This window comes from Littorina saxatilis, linkage group LG1, assembly GCF_037325665.1.
Source record: "Littorina saxatilis isolate snail1 linkage group LG1, US_GU_Lsax_2.0, whole genome shotgun sequence".
Taxonomy (NCBI): domain Eukaryota; kingdom Metazoa; phylum Mollusca; class Gastropoda; order Littorinimorpha; family Littorinidae; genus Littorina; species Littorina saxatilis.
The window spans coordinates 41,764,846-41,782,223 of NC_090245.1; the positions used below are offsets into that span (position 1 = coordinate 41,764,846).

The following is a 17,378-nucleotide window of genomic DNA, read 5'->3' on the forward strand; positions in this document are numbered from 1 at the left end:
TCGCCCAGCTATAGTCGAGGGTCAACCCGACGGGGTTGGGTTAGAGATGATGTTTTTCAGAAAGCTTATTCAATTTACAGCCGATGTTCGGTAGACGAAAAATGGCTCCGTTGTACCGCTTTTTTAGTGAGGAACGGCTTTGTAACCTAACCCATATTCTGCCAAAAACGCAGTTTTGGCGCAGGGGGTATGGTACAAATAAACGTCGTATACTTCGTTTCGGGAAACAAACATTTGTAAATTATGCATTAAACAAAAGCTAAGGCTTTGTTCCATCAGGCAATATACAAACAACATTCTCCCTATCGATACTTTTAGACATTAACCTGCAAGTACAACATCGTGTTGAGAAAATCAAAATATGTCATTCTTCCAAACGATAAGTGAAGATAATTCAGTTCCAGGTTAATATTGCAATCATAAATACACACACAAGTCGAGTTTTCTTATAGATGGACTGACTTGGCATCCATATTGGTTAGTTCCATTTGGCAGACACCAGCCATATGAAACAAAATTGAGTCAATGTGCATCAGCTGCAAAAAAGAGAAAAAGATCGACTGGGGAAAAAAAGCTGACATAAACACAGCCCTGGAAGAAGATAGTTTTGTCCTGCCAGATGTCATTTGATGCAGCATACGAAAGATGAAACTGTTATAAGGAAATACGTGTTTGTTTAAACGGATATTGTCGTTTTCTAAATTGTCACTTCCGGGTTTGCCTCATAATGTCGAATTCTTTGCCTAAAATAAGTATTTTGCATTTCATAAAACTCGTATTTGATATATATTGACATTATCAAAAACAAAAGTAATCTTTTATGAAGCTTTATGCATCTGTTTATTAAAGGTAATCGTCTTTGACTTTTGACATGCAGTTTCGTTATGTACAAAATGTCTTTTTGCACCCTACCCGTCTGCGAAATTTTTTTTCACACGTCAGTTGCGGGCTTTCAATCCCGAAAGCTGGTTCCGAGTAACTACGAACGTAATCGGAAGTTCCGATGTTTACCAAGTCAAAGAGCCGAGTCGAACACTATCCTTGCGTCATCCAGAGATACTGTAGACTACAGATCTCTGCGTCATCTTTGCAAGCAGCTAGCTTCGGAGATTTCAAAATGTTTGCTGTGTGCAACACATGTTCAACGACAACATATAATACGGATATTTTGGATGTTTTGATGGAAAGAACTTCTTTTTCTTGTCGTAAAACTAAAATACACCCTCTAATTAAAAAGCATGCACGCGTATGGGAGCCACAAACCGCATGCATACTAGCACACAGTGATGCTGGTGATTCTGACTGTACACTGTTACAACTTAGATCTAACTGAACATGATCACGTTACTCGTTAATCAGTGCTATTATTTTGTAAAAAGGCACTCGGAGTCCAGTAACAACATATTGAAGTATCTGTGAATGTGTTTTTGGCAATTAAATGGGAACTCTGGTGTACAAGAGGTCTTCTGCTGCAGTGCATGGTGTCTAGATCTGGGTTTTAAAGGCTTCCACCGAGGCTGATGATACTGCCTGTGGTGGGAGGGCGTTCCATTCGCCAATGGTGCGAGGAAAAAAAGACTGCTGTCTGTATGATGTTCTGCAGGCTGGGAGTTTATGAGCCTCAGCATGGGTTGAGCGAGTGCTGAGTGCAATTCTTTTCGCTCTATCCTATTAATTCACACATTATTAACATTAATAAAGAAATAAACATATTTTGTACACCATTGCAACATCCAATTTGGCTTTGAGGAAATGTTATTTCCGTCCTTCGCTTTTCTAAGCAGTCAAAAGAGACATACGATTCAGCAGAATTAGGTCGTGCCAATGCATGTCCGTAGACTTAGTAATTTTACAATGATTTTTTGTCGAACATTTTGTAACAAGAGCGGATATCACATGCAACAAGTAAATCACACTGTTTACATAAAGAAACGGAGACGGATATCTGAAACGATATATGCGTAAGATGTGGTTGTGTGTGTGTTTGTGTTTGTGTGTGTGTGTGTGTGTGGGTCCCTCTCTCTCCCTTTCTTATTGTTGTTGGAGACAAACCAGACTTACCTTTGAATGTTTCAGATCTAACACAGTTTGGATTCAGCTTAAAGGCTCAATATGCTTCTATTGAAAACTGTTAGTAGTACCTTCAAAGATCGGGGCAGGCTTTTACATGAAATAAGAACATGCCTCCACTCTGTCACATACCAAAGAAACAAACGGTCTAAGTGCTACCTGTGCACAGAGGTAATTGTTTTGATGAATGCAGTGTTTAAATGCAACAAGTAACATTTGAAATGTAGTCACAAAAACAATTAAACTCAACGCGAAAAGCAGCCAGGGTGCTGTGTTTTGGCATGAGACAAATTGAAGGAATGGTCTTACCCCGAGTAAAAGCCTGGTCAGATCTAAGATGATAAGCCAAACTGTTTTGATGAGATCGTTAGTGTGCCGGTAAGACGGTACATTGTACTGAAGACACTTTATTTCCGGGCTGTTGTTTTTTCGGAGATGAGTGATATATAGCTAAAAGAAGTAGACTTTTGGCGTCTTTGGTGTTGGTTTCATCTCTGTTGTTCTAAGAGCTTGTGTCTCATGACACGCCCCTTCAGCTCCCACCCTTCCTAATTATACATACTCGTGTAAATGTGCCACAGAAAACCATGAAAACTGTCATCACTCACAGTATTATTTTTAGACTCGCTATCCACTGATTTTCATAGAACTGCTTCTGCACACACTGACTGCATTACGATTATGAAATAACTTTTGTGTGAAGGTGTAATCCAAGCTGTTAAAAAAATATCAGAGAAAAATCGGTTTAGAATTTGATAAACATTTTATTATGACAGAGCCCATTGTGTGCAAATGTATTTGTAAAGGTAAGACACAACTTATTTACCAAGAGTTGACTAAACATGTTACGGTCCCAAAATGTATCGAAACATGGTCTGAATCTTTAAACTGTTTGTTAGATAAGAAGGTTATTTTTCAACGTGTTTTTAAAACAACAAAAGATACTTGTCTGAGATGGTTCCAGTACCGATTATCGTACAGAATTCTGCCGACAGAACGGTTTCTATTTTTGCGAAAAATTGTGTACATTTTGCGGTAGAAATGAAGAAACCCTTATACATATGTTTTGGGAGTGTGATAAAGTACAGACCTTTTGAATATAATTTGTAAATTGGTTAAAGGCGAACTGCACCCATTGTGACAATTTAAAAGTTTCTAAAGATCTGGTTCTTTTTGGAGTTGCGAACAATGTAGTCACCGATAAAGTTATTGATGTGCTAGTAATTTGTGCCAAACACCACGTATATATTTCCAAAATGAACAAAAAGATCCCTCATTTTCAGACATTTAGTAGAAATCTTAAGCAAAGATTTATTTGTGAAAAGTATAACGCAGTTATGAATAATACATTAGATACATTTTACAAGGATTGACGCCTGTATATGCATGTTTTGATGAAACCCTTAGGTTATTTTTTATTTTACATACTTTTGATACTGCGACCACCAATTTCACACGGCACAGAAAAAACACACGTCTAAACCGCACGGTGCATCGCCACAGCAAATCTGTCACGCTTGTTTTAAACGCACTAACCTGGTAATCTTTAACCCTATGGTTAATGAGTATTTGTCTGTGCATGTGTGTGTATAACTAAACTTGGCCTACAGAGTGCATTATTACGATAAACTGCCATGTTTTAGATGTGGCGACGTAAAGCCGTCAAGGAGTAAAGGTCCTTGTCTACATTTTTATACCGAAATCGCCATTTGACCATTAAAATGCAGAGTCTATTATCTACAAATATCAACAATACACCCCCTTTCGATCAGGAAAGACGAAGCCAGTGTAGCCGTCTGAAAATTCATTGTAGTATTCCAGCGTAGTGCTCATAGTAGGATATCCTTATGGAAAATGCCAAACGCAAAACTCTTCTCAAATCCCGTGCATTTCGTGCGTTTAAAAAAAAGCGTGGACAGCGCTCCAGTGTCAAACTGTTGCTGCACTTGTTTGGGCGTGGCTATAAGCATAGTGACATGAATTTGATTGGTCAGTATTTTTAGGCAAAGCACATGTTCTCAGCAAACAGAAAACAAAATATTGGAATCGTGAGTCACGCTACCCAAAAATAAAATCTTTTTTTACATATATTTTTTTTCTATAACTTTTTTCCCCATGGTTCATTCATCATCTGACATAACTTTTTCGCGAAATCTAACCATAAGATTATTGAAAAAAAGCAAAAATGTAGACGACCACCTATAAAAGTCGATTGTGAGGAAAGGTGTACAAGAATGAGGGAAAATTGTATTCGTCCCAAAGAATTTTCCCCTAATAACTCACAATCCAAAAATCAGGTTTTTTTAGATAAAATGTCGACAACCATTACTGAAATATTGATTTCCCGAGATGAACTTTTAGCAGACCTTCCGAAGCACCAGTGCAGTCGAGATTAGGAAGGTGTGTATGTTTGTGACGTCACACGTACAGGTGCAAATTATAAGGGAAGGGCTCCTAATGTGGACTGCCTCTTAATATCGACCACCTTTCGTTCTGACAAACTAACGGTGCTAGAGCGCTCAGAGCAGTTTCATTTGCTGCATGTATCCTCTCTTGATAACTTGCACATGTCGAGAAAGTTGCGGACGCACAACGCACAAAACAGTTATTTTTTTCTCCCCTTTGTTTTTGTTTACACTTTTAGCTTCGTTCACTCTAAATTTGACGCTTAAAATGGACTTTTTTTTCGAAGGACAAAGCTATAAACACACACAAATTGCATTATAGGACAGCTGTATTCGCTACATTTTAGCAGTGTTGGCCCCGAGTTTCTGTCACCCAAAAAATAAATTATAGCAAAAACTGGAAGTATCTCTGTGTCCCCTAATATGGACCATCTTCAATATAAAAAAGAAAACAAAAGATAAAGGATGGTGAGGCTTGCTGAAAATGACCTATAACTAGCCCTCGAGACTTATAACAATTATACAGTCTTTTTTACGTGAAAGTTGATAATTTCAATTATGTTCTCTCTGTTTTTGATTTTTGTTTTAAAGTTTTCTCTTGTGTTTCAAATAAAGTTCTCGTCGAACATAAACCTGTACATCTGAAGCATATTTCAAGTAGTCTGACTTGCATGGTAAGTTGCAAGTTGTATCACGTTATTTTGAAGTAAATGGAGCTTTTTACAGTGATTCTCGAAGGTCTCATCACTGGTCCATATTAAGCGCCCAGGCCCCTAACATGGACCAGTTGTGAATTTTTCTGTATTTGATCTTTAGTAAATGACTGCAAAAGCTAATTCTCTCTAATTAGACTTCAAAATTTACGAAAGTGAGAACAACTATCATACACAAAATGAAACTGCTTTGCAAGAAAACAAGCTAGTTAGCAGCGTGAAACAAAAAGTGGTCCATATTAAAGGCCCTTCCCCTAGATGCACTATAACATGTTTTACTTACTTTCAATTAAAACTGTATAGTTGTATTTTATGTCTTGCATATTTTCAAATGATTTAGATGAAACACCCAAAACGGCGGACTTTGCTTCTTCTTCTTCTTTTCGATCGCCGATCACACTTGGAGTCCAGATCTTGAGATATAATTAGTGGTCCTCTGCAGCGCAGCCACTGGCCCGTACAGCTTGTTGTGCAGGGACTCCGGCTTTGACTTTGCTGATAACGATATTTTGAAGAAACAAAAATACGTCATCACTACATACACAAGAACAATGTGACGTCATTTTAATTGACGTCAAAGTCTGTATGATTACCTTACCTTTCCAATGATATGCCGTTAAAGAATGTCAGACAAGCGGTTCAACTTCTATGTACGCTTAATAAACCCAACCCTCTAAAGTGGAATAGTAAGCCCAAAGAAGGAAAATACGTACACAAAACCACGTTTTTCTCAAAAGCGGTATAACGAATAGCCCCAGGACTCTAGATTTAGATTTCTATTGTTAAAATCTGTCAAAAAAGTGTGGTGGCAACCCCAACCCCGTCGGGTTGACCCAAGTGGTCCTTGGGCGACTGACTATATTACCTTACTGGGAGAATGCAAGTTTCCAGAACAAAGGACTTAACATTTCTTACATACTGCTTGACTAAAATCTTTACAAAAATTGACTATATTCTATACAAGAAACACTTAACAAGGGAAAAAGGAGAAACAGAATCCGTTAGTCGCCTCTTACGACATGATGGGGAGCATCGGGTAAATTCTTCCCCCTAACCCGCGGGGGGTACAACAAATCACAGGAAATCACCAGGTATGTAACATTCTTAAAACATGATCACAAAAATCAAACAAACCCATTCACCTTAAAATGTTTACAAATAGAAACACAGGTAAAAACTGATTTTCTTAAACATGTAACAAAAAAATTACAATGCAATGCTGCTTATCTGTAACGTCCACAGTAAGTGTGATAACATTTGATTTTTTAATTACACTGATCACAAATGCAGGGCAAAACAATTTTTGAAAATAAATCAACATATACTCAAACTGTAGCATATTAAGGTACGTTGTAGTATTCTAAATTATCAACAAAATCTCACAGTTTCTACCATCACCAAACACTAAAACCAAAAAGAGTACTCTGATCGTGTTGTGCTGACTTGGGGTTTGGTGATTGCTTCTGGATCTGGATCGTACTATGGCAAGTACCTATGCAATATCAACTACCTTTACGGTTTATTGATAGCACCTTTTTTTTATTATTATTACTACACAATTGTGAAAAGATCACGATTTTATTACATGTTTGTTGCAGGTTCACAGTCATCACTGGACAAGTGCCATGAAGAAATGCGGTTGGTCAGGAACCAGGAAGCTGCTCTTCAACCGGAGATCGTTCACCAGTCTCCCAATCTTGAGAAGCGGCTTTTACGCTTCAGTGCCATGGTGTTTTATAAAACCTTCTACCAGCACAAACCTTGGTAATAATTGATACCTGTTTAAAGTGGTCACATCTGTTACATAAAGGATTCTACAAAGTAAGGAAACTGTCTTACAAATTTTAAAAGTAACATACATTGAACACCAAACAGGCAAATTATAATCGGTGTGGGATTGGACGTGACTCAGTTTGCAACTTGTCTTTCTCAGGCAAGGCTAAAAACAATTCCTGTGAGAAATCGAGTGACTATAAATGTACAATACAAACAGATTGTAGGTGTGTTATGCTTCAAGTCTTCAAGATAGTGTGAGAGTGCTCATGGTAAGCTTGAGCCTCTGTGTGTGTGTGTGTGTGTGTGTGTGTGTGTGTGTGTATGTGTGTTTGTGTGTGTGTGTGTGTGTGTTTGTGTGTGTGTGTGTGTGTACTTTTTCTCTCTCACCATCTAGTTTTCTCCCATTTAGTCTATCGTTCTACTTTTCCAAGGAGTTTTTTTTTTTTACATTTTCAAAGAAGTGGTTTATTTCTTTTTTGTGATGTTAAAATCTGCATCGTGTACATAATTGATTATTTGTGCATATGTTTTGTTTTGTTTTTTAAACCAATAGAAATATTGTGGGCTTTGCACCTGAAAAATACCCTTGCAAAAAATAATATAGTTCGATATTAGTCAACTGCGTGCCATGTATTGCTAAGCTTCTTTAACGGTGGTAATAATGACAAAATAATAAAAACCAGAGAAAGAATATATGCAAATGGGTATTGAATGATAAAAGATGTATCACCGTTAAAGTAATCGATAAAATCGTCCGTTGACGTTTCACAGACTTTCAGAGTAAGATTTGTTGTTTGGTTTTGGATGTGGCTGAAATTGTCCATTGATTTTAGCGGACTTAATCTGCATGCGAATGAGTGTTGTGTTTAAAACTGTGTGGCTCGTGTGATATATTTGCATCTTTTATTTTGCGAAATTGTAAGTGCATTATGTGATATATCATTGCTATGTGTATTCTGTGATGTATCGGGGCATTCCTACCTGTCTCCAACATATTTTTTTCCCTGTTGAAATAGATAAATTCTGCCGCAAGTAATCTCTTTTGTTTGTTGTTCGGGTTTTTTAGAAAGAGAGAGAGAGAGAGAGAGAGAGAGAGAGAGAGAGAGAGAGAGAGAGAGAGAGATAGAGAGAGAGAGAGACAGAGACTGAGACTGAGAGAGAGAGAGAGAGAGAGAGAGAGAGAGAGAGAGAGAGAGAGAGAGAGAGAGAGAGAGAGAGAGAGAGAGAGAGAGAGAGAGAGAGAGAGAGAGAGAGAAACGAACCGAGTTGTCGGACACACAGGCGTGCACGGAAACATAACAAGCGTTTTGAAGTCGCGTTATATGAAACTGCAATGCGCGTTTTTGATAATGACACTTCATAAACAAGATTGTTAATGCCATTATATTACTTTCTTTCAAGACTATAGGATACTTAGCCGTTTTAGTGAATTCATTGACTCGATGGCAAATGACAACTTCTAAATGGTTTTGGCTTTACTCTTTTTGTGACAGTACATGTATACGACGAGACAAAACAAACAGTGGCTTAACGTGCCTCTCATGGATCTCGATATTGTAGGCACTATTTTCAAGGTAACTTGTTATTTGGAATGATCTCGGGCGCTAAAAACAAATAATTTCCCAATCAAAAATCAAAATGTTATTATTGGAACTATTTGATTTTTGAAAACACAAAACATTCACGAATTCGTGGACCCAAACTGTTTCAGGAACAGCCTTGACGCAATTTTAAAATAGTTGAAAAGGGGTAAGAGATATGTCTATGTCAAACGGCCGGTTTCTTCTGTTAGTCTTCAGCGTTGCGGAGGGGAAATAGCTCGAGTGTACTGTGGCACCTCATGGCTTTGTGCAAGTTATATTCTATGCAACGAGAACACAATTAAGGTCATTCTCCTATGTCAGTCCCGGCTAGGCTGGTTGAAAAGGAACACCTACATACATTCTGTGTCTTTCATAGCCACGGTGTCTATCGCGGTCGATGGTTATCTAGCACACTGTTACACGACACTTGAGATTGCCACAAGTTCTCAAATGTCGTATAGTTGTGTTCTTTTATTCTACGCACAACGTAGCAGAACTCAAATAGAAGCTTTTTTTCTGTTGCTGCGAAGACGGGCGACGTAGAATAAAAGAACACAACTATACGACGTTTGAGAACTTGTGGCAATCTCAAGTGTCGTGTAACACACACTCTAACATATCAACATAGGTAATGGCTCTGAACATTTTTCGACACAAAATTGGGTCATCTCGCTCCATTTCTGTATCATGCACGCGTATTATCACAATGATCTGCACAAAAGGTAGGCTTCCCTTCGCGAAAGGATGTCTGTAGCTGTGATAGTGACCCTTTGAAGATATCCGTAAGCCACACGTTGAATAGTTAAAGCCAATGGACAGGGATGAAACAATAGTTCTCTCTCTCTTTCTTTCGCACACACACACACACACACACATGCACACACGTGCACGCACGCACGCACGCACACACACACAGACACACACACACACACACACACACACACACACACACACACACACACACACATACACACCGGTACCTCAACACACATGCAATACAGATACCGACACAGGCAGACAGACAAACACACAGACACACACGTGGCCCCGAAACCTGTTTTCATTGGAATAAAACAAGAAGAAATCGATATAGGTTTAGCTGAGTATTTGAGGAAGCCTGCATGCCATGACTTTGTGTTCTATGCCGGGTAGACAGTTTTTCCTGTAACAAGAATTACCAAACTGTGCCAACAATTCCAAGCCCAATTACAGTCACTGCAGTCTTTGCTAGACAAGTGCCCGACACGAGGACTACCGAACTCTTCCAATCACTGCAGTCTTCGCTAGATCACAGTCCGACACGAGGATTACCAAACTGTGCTAAAAAGTCAAAGCCAAACCACAGTCAATACTCCACGCTAGGCAACTGCCCGACACGAGAACCACCAGACTGTGCCAAAAAGTGCAAGGGCCAATAACAATCACTGCAGTCTACGCTAGATCACAGTCCGACACGAGGATTAACAAACTGTGCCAAAAGTTCCAAGGACTAATTACAACTTTGATCAATGTGGACAGTCTACGCTAGCCCACAGTCAGACACGATTACTGTGTTCAAAAGTCCAAGGTCAATCATAGTCAATACTCTACGCTAGACAGACCACTGCCCGACACGATAACTACCTAACTGTGCAAACAATTTCAAGGACCAATGACAACTATGATCACTGTGCACAGTCGACGCCAGATCACACTCAGACATGATGACAACCAAACTGTGCCAACAAGACCAAGGCCAATCACAATCATTGCAGTCTACGCTAGATCACAGTCCGGCACGAGGACTACTAACCCTTTCTCCCCATGGCATGGGCAGTAACTCCGTCAATTTCAAACTTTAAAAATAATATCGTAGCAAAGTTTCTAATGCAAGTTTTCCGAAATTATAAAAGCTCAAACCTCACAGGAAGCCAGAAGAAATGGAAACAGATAGGCGTAATAGGTAACATTGTCCATAGCGGGTGCTTCAGAGATCTGCATATGGGAGCTCGAGGGATCTGCACACGGGGAGCTCGAGCGGTCTATATTGGGCGCTCCAGGGGGAAATGGGCTAAACTGTGCTAACAAGTCCAAGGACCATTACGGTCAGCATTGGCACCTGCCATCCACTTCCACAACAAGAAGCCGCGTTGGGGAATCTCGACTTCTCATGGCGCGGAGGCAAAGCAGGCTCCTTGCTGAACACCAGGTTAGTGATGAAGCTCAACACGCGCTGGTCTCTCAGCACGTCCATGTGATCCTTGCCGGGGTAAGCGTGGTGGGTGATGTTGGTGAACTTTGACGATCTGAATTTCTTGAAGGCCTCCAAGCTGCGTCTGTTGACTGTCCCGTCGCCGTCGCGCTCGTCGACGGTTTTAGGGTCCGAGTCTGGGAAACTTGTTCTCGTGTAGACGAAGTGACCGGCGGTCGGCACGTTGATGCCGTAAAACACATGCAGCTCACGTACGTCTGGTGGCTTGCTCAGGTCTGTGAAGGTAAGAGGACAGAGCATCTTGATATATATGCTGTCTTAGAATGATCTGGTTTAGTGAGTATTAGTTGCCTAGATGATATACAACTAACATTATTATATTATTTGTATGTATAAGAAAAAAGGGACGTAAGCTCTCTAAACGAATACCACACTTGATGTGCAGTAGAGTAAGTGAGAATCATGCGGAACCAATCTCCTCGCACCTGATAGGATAACACGCAAATACATAATCAAGCGACTTTCATCCTCAGATAAAAATAACAACCAGAAGCGCTCTGAATGCATACGACACTGATGTGCAATTAAGAGTATGTGAGAATCATGCAGAGCCAATCTCCTATACCACCTGAGAGAATAACATGCAGAGCCAACCTCCTATACCACCTGAGAGAATAACATGCATAGCCAACCTCCTATACCACCTGAGAGAATAACATGCAGAGCCAACCTCCTATACCACCTGAGAGAATAACATGCATAGCCAATCTCCTATACCACCTGAGAGAATAACATGCAGAGCCAATCTCCTATACCACCTGAGAGAATAACATGTAGAGCCAACCTCCTATACCACCTGAGAGAATAACATGCAGAGCCAATCTCCTATACCACCTGAGAGAATAACATGTAGAGCCAACCTCCTATACCACATGGGAGAATAACATGCAGAGCCAACCTCCTATACCACCTGAGAGAATAACATGCAGAGCCAATCTCCTATACCACCTGAGAGAATAACATGCAGAGCCAATCTCCTATACCACCTGAGAGAATAACATGCAGAGCCAATCTCCTATACCACCTGAGAGAATAACATGCAGAGCCAATCTCCTATACCACCTGAGAGAATAACATGCAGAGCCAATCTCCTATACCACCTGAGAGAATAACATGCATAGCCAATCTCCTATACCACCTGAGAGAATAACATGCATAGCCAATCTCCTATACCACCTGAGAGAATAACATGCAGAGCCAATCTCCTATACCACCTGAGAGAATAACATGCAGAGCCAACCTCCTATACCACCTGAGAGAATAACATGCAGAGCCAATCTCCTATACCACCTGAGAGAATAACATGCGCATTGAAATGAACAAGCGGCTGTCATCCTCAGATAAAAAAAAAATAACGACCACAAGTGCTCTGAACGCATACCACACCTGATGTGCAGTAGAGTAAGTGAGAATCGTGCGGAACCAATCTCCTAGCACCTGAGAGGATAACACGCGTATTGAAATGAACAATCAAGCAACTCATTTCATCCTCAGATTAAAAACAAAACAAAACGACCGGAACCAAACCTGCAACAGCCTCTCTCTCCACAGTCTGCCACAAGCGGTAGCCATCGGGGTAGCCGAGGTCGTCGAAGAGGTGCCTGTAGTCGCCCACGCCGTAGCTATAGTGGTCAACCTTGATCAGGGGCTCCCCCTCCTCCCACAGCCACAGGCCGTGAGAAGGGCTGGGCATCAGCCACGCTACCGTGGGCCATGACCGCTGCATGGGGCGAAGTCTCTTTCCCTTCACGAACGGAATGTTCACGCTGTCGCCTGGGAGAGAGGGAAAACAGGTATATATGTACATATGTACAGGCAGAGAGAGAGAGAGAGAGAGAGAGAGAGAGAGAGAGAGAGAGAGAGAGAGAGAGAGAGAGAGAGAGAGAGAGAGAGAGAGAGAGAGAGAGAGAGAAGGGGGGGGGCGAGGGAGCAGAGAAACAAACCGAACAACGACAGACAAAGACAAATGCTTGTGGTGGTGATGATGATGAGGAGGAGGAAGAGGAGGAAGAAGATAAAGAGGAGGAGGATGATGATGATGAAGATGAAAACAACGATGACAATGATCTATGTAAGTTCTGCAAACACCATCTTGCTATACACCCCCTCCCGCCCCCTTCCACTTCCCCCCTCCCCTCCCCTCTCAAAAAAGAAGTCCTGCAACAAGTGTTTTTTCAAAATGAATTTCTCGCACTGATTTCTAAGGTTATTTCCTTCTTCGCTCACCTGAAACCATGAGTTTGACGGTCTTCGTGGCTCCAGCCCATGGCGGGCCTAAAGCCACGTGTGCACGAATGTACTTGTCTTTCCACTCGGCCGTCACCACGCTGTTGTAGAAATAGAGTAAGACAGGATTTCCGTTGGAGTGCGCCACCAGTACCACTTTGGAGTTACCGTTCTTGGAGAAGGTGTCCTCGATCAGTCGCTTTAAACTCCTGTAGTATTCTGTCAGTTCGTCTGCAAGGTGGAGACGTTTTTCATGATTTAAAAAAAAAGGTTTTAGAAAAAAAAAATTGAATTAGAAAATCATTACGAACAAAGCTAGTCAGGTGTTGGGACGTGCAGTCGGTATGAGTATTTGGTTGTCTAATTTTAATCAAGCTTTTTATGTATGAAAATGAAACCATGATTCTTGACTGATGTAGCTAGTGGAAGGCAGCCTTAAAAAAAAGTAAGAGGATCTTTGATCACACGCAAGCACGCACGTAGGACACACGCATCTGCACAAACACACACACACACACACACACACACACACACACACACACACACACACACACACACACACACTGTCACACACACACACACACACATACACACACACACACACACACACACACTGTCACACACACACACATACACACACACACACACACACACACAAACACACACAACACACACACACACACACACACGAGGCATTACACCTACTGGGAGCTTTCCTGAAGTCATAAGGTGCCCCTTTGATGTCTACATTGGCTCTGTATCCCTTCTTCTCCAGAGTGTGGATCAGGTCCTTGAAATAGTGCACTACAAAACAACAATTAATCATAAAGCGGAAAGCGTTTCTGACTCGATAAACATTTCCTTGTAATACGGAGCACATACAATTGAAATTAAATTCACACACACACACACACACACACACACCTAAAGTGTGGATGGTTACCTAAGAGGCGGCACTGGGCGGCACTGGGTGTAGTGCCTTTCTAGTGCACTTGCACTACAACAGCACTGGGTGCAGTACTCGCTCCGGCATCGAAGAATTTTGCACTAAAAAATGCACAAAATTTGACCTATTTCGTCGCCTATAGAGGACGGAAAGAATGTCATTTTGAACATTGTTATGACATTCTTTCTGTCAAAAAAGTCAATTTAACGGTGTTAAATGAAGCGAGCATCCACACAATTAGGTTGCCATCCAGAGTTTAGGTTGCCATCCACGTGTGGATGGTTGCCTTATGGTGATTTAGGCAACCAAACCTGTGGAAACATGGGTACACACACACACACACACACACACACACACACACACTGACACACACACAACACAACACAACACAACACAACACAACATAAGCCGAAGCTGATAAGGAACTAAACACGTACGAGGGTCGATCAAACAGTTTCCAGACTCACAAAGAAAGCGTCCAATGAAACTGGTGGTTGATTTTGACATGTATTTCAATTTAAGGATGCTCGTATCTCGTCTTAAAATATGCACGGTGTGTCAACTGATTCCGTTCATACTCTCTTTCTTTATTTGGCGTTTAACGTCGTTTTCAACCACGAAGGTTATATCGCGACGGGATTCCGTTCATACACCGGATACAAATTCAATACATCTTATGGTTCACATAGGTCCAATATCACTCGTAGGCGTACTCTGTGCTATATGACGACCATTGGAACACACATAACTTGAAGTGGGGGCCTGTTTCTGCCTGATCTAACGAATGTGTACGAACGGAAACGCTTTTGGTACGAACGGAAACATGCACTTTTGTACGAACGGAATCGTGGCGTACGAACGGAATCTGCATGTTTTCAAAAGACAAGTGATTGTACAAAAGCCATGGGTTTCTATAAGCTTCTATTCAAGCGAAATGTCGTAACAGGCAATGGTTTTGGTGATCATGTGAAAATCAGGGGTCAGATTTGATAACAGAGCGAGAAAAACATGAAAGTGTTTTTTTTTTAAATCAGGCAACGTTTGGCCCGCGTGTGTTATCATGAGGATTACTAGCACCTTGGTACTTATCGTACACATATAGCCCAACCAATTAGCTACCTAATTCTTGCAATATCACAAAAGTGCGCTTCCCACACTACTTACTGTCACGTTTTTTTCCCCAAGCAAGTGCCGAAAATGAGGCAGTATGAACGGAAACATCCTGCGTACGAACGGAAACATCCGGTGTATGAACGGATTCAGTTGACACACCGTGCTATGGACAGAAATATGGCGGTTTTCATGATCGCGTAAACAACGATAAGAACTTTACCTAAACCGGTTTAACTGAGACTTTGCTTTTTCCTGGAACTGAGACAACACGTGGTGGTGGTGGTCATAATACATCTACGTTAGCTTGATTTTTCACACAAAAGACCCAGTCCTTGAAATCCACCTGGTTGCACGCACTCTTCATTAATTACAGTGAATACAGGCTCTGGTATGTAAACTCACCGTTTTTCCATGTATTTTTGATTCCTGCTATCTTTTTCAAGTAGTCTTTAATTTTCGATCCACAGAAGTCAAACAGACTCAAGCCTGCACCCAGCCAATGACCCACATGGTTTGCTCCTTTTTTGTTGCGCAACATCTTCAGAAATGTTTTGTTCATCCCATCAAAGTCGGAGTCGTCCTCGTAAAACTCTTCTCCGTCACAATCGGATGACGTCATCTTCGGGAAGGGGTTTGCAAACGGGTTCCAGGAAGTGACCAAACCGGTTAGAGATTTGGGATTGCCGAAGCCGCATGCTTTGACCGTGTGACCGCGATCATCGAATGTACTGCCTGTGCTTGAATTCATGTTTAACCTGAAAGTAAACCAAAATAATATGAACTTGGGTAACATTTCAGAACATTGTCGCAAATTCAAGGAGGCTATTGCCAGGTAGGCCTACCAGTCTCTACAGACAGAAAGAACCGTGGTTGTGTGTTGAAAAAGATGCAAAATCGTGAGGGAAAGCGATACATTGACTTAGAAATTCGATTCATTCCGTACACTAGTTTCAAGTTAATGAAGCATAACCGATAGGAGGCCTGTTGACGAACAGACTTAATTTTTTTTTAAACTGTTTTTTTTTACATTTTTACTTGACCACAAACAGATTTATTATATCCTATGAACTGCTTCGTTGTCTATGTTATTTTCACTCTAGAAAATTACACGCACGCTAGAGACCGGGGTGGAGACTGAGGGCAATAGTTCTACTCTTGATCTGTGTAAGCTTCGGCGTAAAATAATCAAATACATTTCAATGCTCTGCAATCCAATCCAATCCTATCCAATACTTTTATATTATTCATACTAGTACTATACGTGTTGTTTTACATCATAAATGTTAGACAGTAATATTTATTATTATAAGCTCCTACCCCCCCCCCCCCCCCATCTTCCCCCCCCCCCCCCCCTTTGTGATCTTGTCTAGCAATTCATATGGTGGAGGGGGACGAGGGAAAGAGACGCAGACAGACGGACAGACAGGGAAGAGAGTATTAGTACAAATAGATACTTATACTGGTGTATACACACTTCATGTCTTCCACCAGTGAATCGAGTTTGAAAATGGTTTTGTGAGGATAGACCCACAGGCTTCTGTAAAACGGTTCTTTGCCTTTCTTGTGCCATAACTGACTTGCTCCAAGTCCTGGTACTGTAAAATACAATAGATAAATCAATCAATCATTCAATCAATCAATCAATGAATAGATAAATAAAAAATAAATAAAATAAGAATAAGATCAAAAAAATAAAATAAAGTTTCACGCAAACTCAAAGTTCCAATAAAAATGTTCAGAAAACTTAGCCTTCTTGACATGCTGTACAGTACTTACCCAATATGACGGGATGTTTGGACACGCCGCCGCAGTGGATGACAGAACATCCAAGAACAAACAACGCCAGCAAAAATGGCATCATTTTTCTTCAGTGTGCATGTGACCCAACCGAAGGCCAGCTGTCTCACGAAGCAAATGAAAATGTAACCCTCAACTCCCCGCTAACAATCGAAAATCAGAATGTTCGTAAAGCAGGAAGATATAAGAGGACTTTTTTTTTTGTTTAAACAAAACTTTATTCAATTTTAATCATGACAAGAACAATGCATGGATGATTACATACTCAAGCATATACTGCTTATTTTAAGCAATCATAGTATTTACAAAACAAAGGTTAGCATGATGGCGGAATAAATACATTAGCTCATTTCAGGAAACGAAAAAAAAGAAGAAAAAAAAAAGAAAAAACAGATACACAAACAAGCAGAAAATGGGAAGGGGTTGGTGATACAGGAGGTGGGGAAAGGGCAGCTAGCCAGTAGCTAGCTTAAGGGAAAAAGAAGAAGCAGAAGAAGA

General features: G+C 40.8%; 1 protein-coding gene across 1 annotated transcript; it reads right to left on the reverse strand.

The window, feature by feature from the left end:
• Window positions 1-9,585: 9,585 nt before the first annotated feature.
• LOC138969755 (lysosomal phospholipase A and acyltransferase-like) lies at window positions 9,586-17,018 on the reverse strand. Its single transcript, XM_070342574.1, has 7 exons — window positions 16,860-17,018; window positions 16,558-16,678; window positions 15,486-15,838; window positions 13,730-13,828; window positions 13,025-13,255; window positions 12,326-12,571; window positions 9,586-11,013 (listed from the first exon to the last, which is right to left on the reverse strand). Exons 1-7 carry the CDS (start codon window positions 16,942-16,944, stop codon window positions 10,598-10,600), a joined length of 1,551 nt encoding a protein of 516 aa, XP_070198675.1. The 5' UTR covers window positions 16,945-17,018; the 3' UTR covers window positions 9,586-10,597.
• Between the last annotated feature and the right edge of the window lie 360 nt (window positions 17,019-17,378).

Excerpts from the sequence above, each read along its gene's own strand:
- LOC138969755 (XM_070342574.1), bottom strand. The coding sequence starts at position 16,944 with ATGATGCCATTTTTGCTGGCGTTGTTTGTTCTTGGATGTTCTGTCATC. Across the intron at positions 12,572-13,024 it reads CGTCAAACTCATGGTTTCAG|GCGACAGCGTGAACATTCCG; the intron begins GTGAGCGAAGAA and ends CCTCTCTCCCAG. Across the intron at positions 11,014-12,325 it reads GGAGAGAGAGGCTGTTGCAG|ACCTGAGCAAGCCACCAGAC; the intron begins GTTTGGTTCCGG and ends TTACCTTCACAG.